This window comes from Orcinus orca, chromosome 7 (genome assembly GCF_937001465.1).
Source record: "Orcinus orca chromosome 7, mOrcOrc1.1, whole genome shotgun sequence".
NCBI lineage: Eukaryota > Metazoa > Chordata > Mammalia > Artiodactyla > Delphinidae > Orcinus > Orcinus orca.
Genome location: NC_064565.1, coordinates 34,567,055 through 34,575,174, shown reverse-complemented (window position 1 = coordinate 34,575,174; position 8,120 = coordinate 34,567,055). Strand labels below are relative to the sequence as shown.

The window sequence follows — 8,120 nt, the reverse complement described above, 5'->3', positions numbered from 1 at the left end:
ACAACATGCTTTAACATTTTAAGTCCATTTCACGTCTAGGAATTTATGCCAAGAAAATAAACCTGAATTTGTAAAGATGTTAAAAGAAGTTTATTGAAGCACTGTTTATAAGAATAAAACTTGACTGCAACCTAAATATCTGTCAATAGGATGAAACACACGATGATATATACAAAATGGAGGCTACCATAGCCAGTTAAAGGGGAACACTTGTGTCATGGAAAGGCATCAGAAATATACTGTTAATTTTTTTTTTTTTTTTTTTTTTTTTTTTTTGCTGTACGCGGGCCTCTCACTGTTGCGGCCTCTCCCATTGCGGAGCACAGGCTCCGGACGCGCAGGCTCAGCGGCCATGGCTCACGGGCCCAGCTGCTCCATGGCACGTGGGATCTTCCCAGACAGGGGCACGAACCCGTGTCCCCTGCATCGGCAGGCGGACTCTCAACCACTGCGCCACCAGGGAAGCCCTATAATGAGATATTTGAATATTTTCCAGTGAGCATGTATTATTTATCAGTCAGAAAAGATAGCTATTTTCACTTTGAAAAAATTCTAGACATTAATTTTTGCTTTTTCTGTTTTGGCCACTGAAAAAAAAAATCAACCCATAATCATCTCTTTCTTCTTGTCCTCCAGGTGCTCATCTAGTTTTCATTCATTAGCTCAGCTAACATTTATTAAGCACCTATCATGTGTCTTGTGATAGTCACTGAATTAACAACAATAAACAAGAGTCTCTGACTCTAATGAAAAAGACACGTGAAATTTCACATGAAATAAAGTGTGTAAATGCTCCGTTAGAGCAGATGTAAGATAAGGTGGGGTGGAGGAGGGAGTGATCAATTTAAAATTATGGAACAATTCATGAATTTGTGCATCATCTCTGTGGGTATTTCTTCCACTACAAAAGTATAAATGTCTGGAGACTGATTCTATAACATACACTTTTAAAATAATCTCTTCAGTTTCCAGAATCTTGATGATGGTGTGCCAAGTGTTCAAAGAATACCTTTATGTTCAAGTTATTCATTTGCTAGAGTAGTGGGTTTTGAATGTTTTGGAATTCAAGACTAGAGTTCCAATACAAGAATATGCAGTGGCACATTGGAATGGATTTAAAAATTTAAAGCACTCCACAAGTAAGCAATAACTTCAAGGTCTTAGGGTGTCTTTGAAAGTATCCAGGGTATCAAGATAAGCTAGTTCACATAGTTCCCCCTGAGCACGGAGCCAGTGTTCGAGCAGAATGTTTATATTCTAATAACACCTCAGAGATTAGCTATATTTGTTTGAACACATATGTAATCCATATAGAATATATATGTAAATACACTCACATAAGCATATTTGGGAATCAGAGATTTAGTAACCATGCCCTCCTTTCATTACTGATTTGAAGGTTTTTATCTATCACAAAGGGCTAATTGTTCGGTAGAACGCCTACCTCAGTGAACATTCCATCAGGACAGACACAAATAGGAGCTCGTTAAACAGCTTAAAGCAGACCAGAATCTGACAGCTCACCTGGGAAGGGTGGGCTTCTGGCTCAGCTGTTTCAGTGGAGACCCTGTAAGGATGCAGAACCCTCAAAAACGTATTGTCTGTTTGCTTCCAGTAGAGCTAGTCAGTTCAGTTGAGATCTTCGTTGAGATTTTTTTAAGGGACTTCAGGTAGCTGGGAGGAAAACTCATTGGGTTGTTTCATTCAAGGAGTACTTGCCCCAAAGATTTTTATACTTTACCCACAGAGATTGACTTAATCTGCCACTTTCTTTATTTTCCTATCATTAATCAGATGACATACAGGTAGAAGAACAGACGAGGAAGAGAAGTAAAAGAAGACATGAGTGAAGAAGAGAAGAAAAAAACTGAATATGGTAGAAGGATCAGTTTCCCCATCTATCACTCTGAGAATTTTAGGATATTCATGGTCAATAGTGACCACACTTGAAAAAGATTTCTTTGGGATGAATCCCGCTATGTGCGACTTAGTTGTCAAAAACAAGACAACAGGCCCCAAATGGGATAACTTATGCTAAGCCCTACATCAGCAAACTGAGACTTAATTACAGTTTTGGCTCTCCCAGAAATGGAATCTTAAGCCAGGAATCTCCAGATTAGCTAATAATAACTAATAATCTCCAGATTATTAGTTACATAATCTGTCTGGTAGCTCCCTGCCATCCCCTAAAGGAAAGTAACCTTGCAATAACCAACCCACTTTTTGGCCTAGTATAATTTCTTTATTCCTGCTCCCTTTTTTTTTTTTTTTTTTTTTTTTGCGGTACGCGGGCCTCTCACTGTTGTGACAGGGGACACGGGTTTGTGCCCTGGTCTGGGAGGATCCCACATGCCGCGAAGCGGCTGGGCCCGTGAGCCATGGCCGCTGGGCCTGCGCATCCGGAGCCTGTGCTCCCCAACGGGAGAGGCCACAGCAGTGGGAGGCCCGCGTACCGCAAAAAAAAAAAAAAAAGTGTGTGACTTGCCAAAAAATGGATTGGTATTAATTATAAAAATTACATTAGAATTAGTGCATTCATTAATGATCTACTAATCAATATCAATTGAAGGTTTATTATTTTAAGGAGGATGGCCAATTAGCAGTTTGACACCATGAAAAAGAGATAACCAACTGACTGACGGATCCCCATCAAGTTTAATTTTAATTTGTTTTAAAAGTATCTTCTTGAGGAATGAGTTCAAATGCACACCACTCTTTCTCCTTTCAGCAAATGAATATATAAGTTGTTTAAAAAGCATATCTCAGTGACCAAGAATGAAGTCTGGCATATGTAACAAGAAATGAGCACATCTTCTAAATGGGCTCGATGGTATGGTCTAAGTCCTATTATATAGAATTTATATGGTCTAAATCTATAACTGGATTGCTCTTTAAATTAAGTGAATTTGTATGTCCGCTTTCCCTTAATGGAATCGGTTTTGATATACTCTTTGTTCGTGCTGTTACGGCTGCAGTCTAAGGGTTCTTTGTATTAACTTTTTAAAGTTACATCACAAAGGGGTTTTAAGATTTCCCAACAGGCTTCTATTTAACCAAAGCTTTTGATCTCAAACCTGCTGGGGACTAGTGAAATCCTTACCAATTCTCCAGGAACTTCTCACTATTGGAATTTGAAAAGACCCACCTGAAGGACTGAACTCTCAGTATGGTTTCAGCCACCCTTCAGATCACGCTATTCAGGCAGCTGGCGAGGGGGTCTAGTGCACCCTTTGTGATCGGCTAAGCAGTCTAAGGTGTCCTATGCATGAGTTGCACTCCCGAGGAAATAAAAACCAGGAGGACACAGACCTATATACCTTATTTCCTGCTATCTTCAGTTAAAGGCGGATTGCAGGGGGTCTGCTTAACATCCTTTGCTACCTAAATACCTTTTGGACATGGGAACTCAATAAAAGAACTTTCATTGCATCCATTACCCTACTGCGGTGCATAACAAATTAGATTTAAAAGGCTACTTTTTTCCCCCTTACAGCTATTTCCAACATTTTCTTTAAAATTTCAATTTAGTGTCTAGTGCCAGAATATTCTATAATATATTTTAAAACTCTATAATACCAATTATGCCAACTGAACACTATTTCCAAAGAATTAGGCTTCTATTCTTATAGAAAAATTGTAGTTTAGAATTAAGATAAGGTAAAAAATAAAATAAAATGAAGATAAGTTAGAAAATTATGTTTAAAACAGGTTAAATATAAAACTATATAACGCAAATATTGTTCTTGGATAACTCTTTTTAAAATATAAATGCATTAATTTTTTATTTGGCTCTAAATTCCCACTTTTTGAAAAAATTTGCATTTGAGGTTGAAAAATATCAATGCCACATATTAACCTATTTTTAGAAAGGGTGAAATAAAATTCTCAATGATAATATTTAAATACTTTTATGTATTTTATCTTAAAACTCCATTGTGCAGAGGTTTTAGGGCATGTAAACAACACAGGACTCAGAAGGCAAATACAACTTTGTAAAGAACACAATATTTGCAGCTGTGTGTGAGAACGGATTTGCCTATGGACCACTTCTCCTGTGTAAATATTTATCTTTACCCTTCTATTAATGCGGTGTCAAACCTCTTTATTATTCAAAAACAATTTTTGGACTCTGTCTTGATAGAGATGGATATTACTGTCGTTGCATCAGATGTTATGATCCCTGACAAAGCCTCAAATTGGCTATATGCCAAAGAACTAGAAAGAAATGTATAAGTATTTCCAGAAGCTGTAAAAGATTTGCCATTCAGTGCTCACTGCTTGAGGGCATACTCTCTCACACCACACATGTACCATCTATTACCAGACATTAGAGGCACTTGCTATCAGTATGTTTTTTTGTCCTCTTTGTGCTCTGGTGTAACTACAGAAAAGTAGCCTGGAACCATCTCAGTTCTGAATATGTGGTAGAGTGGTCAGGCTATGTTCAGTCTGGGTTTCAGAAACACTGTTACCACACCTGTAGAATATGACATAATTGTTCCATTTCTCGACTTATTAATTTTGATAAGCACTTGTTACACATCTTATTGGTAGATATTTATGAGTAGCTGCCTGATGGACTATTATGTTCTGCAGTTAATAATAACTGATTATAGGAAGACAAGATGCTATGAATTCTTTCTCTGGACAAAGAGGGGCTCAAAGACTTGCAGAACTGTGAGAATCATGGGAAATATGGAAAAAAAGATTTCTGATATTTATGAATAATATAAGTGTTACTTATGTTGTGTTACAGTAATCCCCTGCTTCTTTGTAAAAAAAAAAAAAAAACTATGCATTTTTATTGCATAGATAAGAGACTTAATAAAATATTTCTCATGATCCCAAATTTATTCTCATTCACTTTTACTCACAGTGTGAGTAGTTAGAATTTGGGGGGTGATTACTCTGCAATATCTATCATTTAAAAGATGTGGGCTTCCCTGGTGGCGCAGTGGTTGAGAGTCCGCCTGCCGATGCAGTGGACGCGGGTTCGTGCCCTGGTCCGGGAAGATCCCACATGCCGCGGAGCGGCTGGGGGCTCGTGAGCCATGGCCGCGAGCCTGAGCGTTCGGAGCCTGTGCTCCGCAACGGGAGAGACCACAGCAGTGAGAGGCCCGCGTACAGCAAAAAAGAAAAAGAAAAAAGAAAAAAAGACGCGTATCACCTTTGATTAGAAAACTGTACTTCCAAAATACAGCCTGTAGAAATACTCACAACTTTATACTTAGAAGTCCACTAGTGTGTGATGTATGAGAGTAAAAATTGTAATCACTCTAAATGTCCACCAACATGAGGTTGCTAATAAGATACTGCACATCCATGGTAGCAGCACTGTCGTGGTTGCATGCCTACCAGTGCCAGGCAGTAACTCCTCATCCTGGGTGACAACCATTTCACGGAGGTATTGTTAATATCACACCTTACAAGTTGAGAAAGTGGATTACAGAGAAAATAAGCAACTTGTCAAAGTCAGAGAATTACTAACAGTGAAGCTAGGATTCAAACTCAACCAAGACATTTGGCTGCAAAGCCATAAACTTAACCCACTAATATTTGTATATTTTATAGAACACTCATATAACCCGCTAATATGTGTGTATTCAAAGAATGAGATAGTTTTAGAGATCATGAAATGAAAAAAGTCTAAGAAATATTAGATACAGTTTGGTAAAAATTATGTCTGTATGCATTAGAATATGGAGAGAAAAGTTTGAAGGACTATTCACCAGGCTGTTTATATTAAAATGTCTGTGGTTAGACTTTTATTTTCTACTTTATGTATTTCTTTAATATTTAGATATCTTATAACTTTGTATAATAAAAACAATACAGTTCTTTAAAATATCAACATATAAGTAGGAGAATCAATAAAATTAATAAATTATTGTATCAACATATGCAGCATTATTTCAAGATCTCAAGTGCTGGCATTCAATTTGGCCTTTTTTAAACAAAGCATAAATAAATTATATCATATAGAATTTTCATACTACGGACATTAATTATTGCAGTCTGTTTTGGGGGAGGATGGTGTTCTATGGTGAAGAAAGCTATACCACCGAGACCTTTTTCCTTGTGTAAGCAAGTTTTGCAAGTGACTTGTCTTATAACTATTGAATAAAAGTCCTGTTTTATCAATAGAGTTATATATATTTTTATTTCACATTCTTTATATTAGAACACAATTATTTATTCTTTTAAAGGAGGATTGTCACAGTGTTTCTAATACATAAAAACGCTTCCTACTTTTGCATTTGTAAACTGCTTCCATGGGTGGACATTGCATCCAGGTTCCTAAGATCAGGAAAAAAAATCTGGGCATTTTATTCTGAAGTTACAAATGATACTTGATACACCACTGTGCTAAACGCAGGATTGGGCTGGCTCTAGCTTTACATCTTGCATTTCAGCATTGAAAAAAAAATCAGTCATGGGTAATGCTTTCAAAAATGTTAATCCCAATTTTTGCTTATGGATATCACATGATTTTAAAAGGTAATAAAGAGCATTCTCAGTAGTCAAGGGTGAGTCAAGGAAAATGGCATCTGTGGGAATAAGTCAGCCAAACAAAAACTTGACCCAACACCAAGCTCATTGTCAGAATCACAGCTGCCGCATCAACCAATGAGACCTGAAATGGAGGCAGCCAGGAAGTCAGGTGCCGAGGCTGGAAAGCCTGTTCCAGACCCATTGGCAGTTGGCCCTTCAGCTGCTGTACAGCCCCAGGAAGGGCCCAGGGGGCTGGATCTGGTTTTCGACCACAGGAGGAAAGTGAAGTGAAGTACAACCAATATTGTCAACAGCGAGACTGTCAAGTTAGTGCTGATAATATATTCATGGGGAGATGTATTGTTTTGCTCTTCGGGTTCTGTGGGGAAGGAGAGCCAAGGGAGAATGTACATAGCCACTCTGAAAGCATAATCTACCTCCTGCTCATATAAACTAGTGATGGTAGCTCAGGCTTCCTTTTACTCTCGATTCCTTCTAGTAGCATGTCTTATTTACTAAGTAGAATCTTGAAAAATATGAGCAGAAGTGAATACCAGGTTTAAAAAGGAGGTGTGGTTAAAGGAACATGATACTCAGATTTTAAAAAGAAAATGGATTTTTGAGTTTGGCATTATTAACAGAGAGCTGTCATGTTCTTTTCCTTCAATAGAGAAAAGAAGTGACCCAGAACAGAAAATAAATGACCCGTGCTGTGATTAGCAACTCACTGTGTTTGTTTAGTGTCAAGAATGCTGCTAGGATTTAATAAAAATTTACAATCATAGATCACCTCCCCAAACAAAAGCAAATAAGCAAAGCACACATCTTTAAGGTAAGTCATCTTCTAACACCTTTGAAGCTAAGGATTGTCCTGCTTGCACAGAGCAGGCATTTCGTAAACGTTGAAAACTGAATATGACTCGCTGAACCTTGAGCTTGTCTTTGCAGTCTGTGTCCCTCCCGGATAGACACCCAGTTGTATGGCCTCCAGATTCATATTATTACATTCTCACTTCGGTGCTGAGACTTTATATAAAAACTTTATGAAAAGCTTTCTTAATGATAAATACATTCGTTTCGTCCACTGTAGTGAATAGCACCTGGTGTGGGACCCTGAACATAGTATGTTCTCAATAAACGCTTGTTAAATTTAATAAAAGTCACTAGGAATTGTGAGACATTATGGGAAGTTTGAAAGGCATTATATGTTCTTAAATTTAATGGGTGCTCCACAAACACTAATGAAATAGAAATATACTCACATATACATAACTTAAAAACCCATCATAAACACATGCAAAAACAAGAGGCATTTGTAGTGAGTGGCCAGAGGTTAACTTTTCAACATGGTTCTGAAGGAGGAGATGGATAGAACTGATAACAGCTAACATTCATTAAACACTTACTATTGGCCAAGCAAAATGTTAATTGCTTTAGATGTATTGATTATCTTATTTAATTTTCACTGCAACCTTAATGTAGGTGATATTATTTTCATTTTACAGATATGAAAACTGGGGCTTAAATTGTCAAAATAGTTGTCCCAGATTAGTAGGTGTGGGGGGGGAGGGGCAAGCCAAGCTCTGCAGCCAGAAAATCTGGCTCATTGGCCCCATATAAAGACATAT

At 37.6% G+C, this 8,120-nt stretch overlaps 1 protein-coding gene across 12 annotated transcripts in view; it reads left to right on the top strand.

Annotated features, from left to right (window-relative positions):
- Positions 1 to 8,120, top strand: part of GTDC1 (glycosyltransferase like domain containing 1) — a 446,641-nt gene that overhangs the window by 417,507 nt on the left and 21,014 nt on the right. Inside the window, exon 13 of one of the 12 annotated variants that reach the window (XR_007478257.1) lies at positions 7,163 to 7,324. The exons of 9 other annotated variants lie outside the window; for them this stretch is intronic. Coding sequence is in view for 1 of the 3 variants with exons in the window: in XM_049711964.1 (XP_049567921.1) it covers positions 1,795 to 1,809 (15 nt within the window). In the remaining 2 variants the exon portion in view is untranslated. Of the gene's footprint in view, positions 1 to 1,794; positions 2,283 to 7,162; positions 7,325 to 8,120 lie in introns of those variants that run through there. 2 more of the 12 variants (XM_049711967.1, XM_049711964.1) reach the window with 2 other exon arrangements.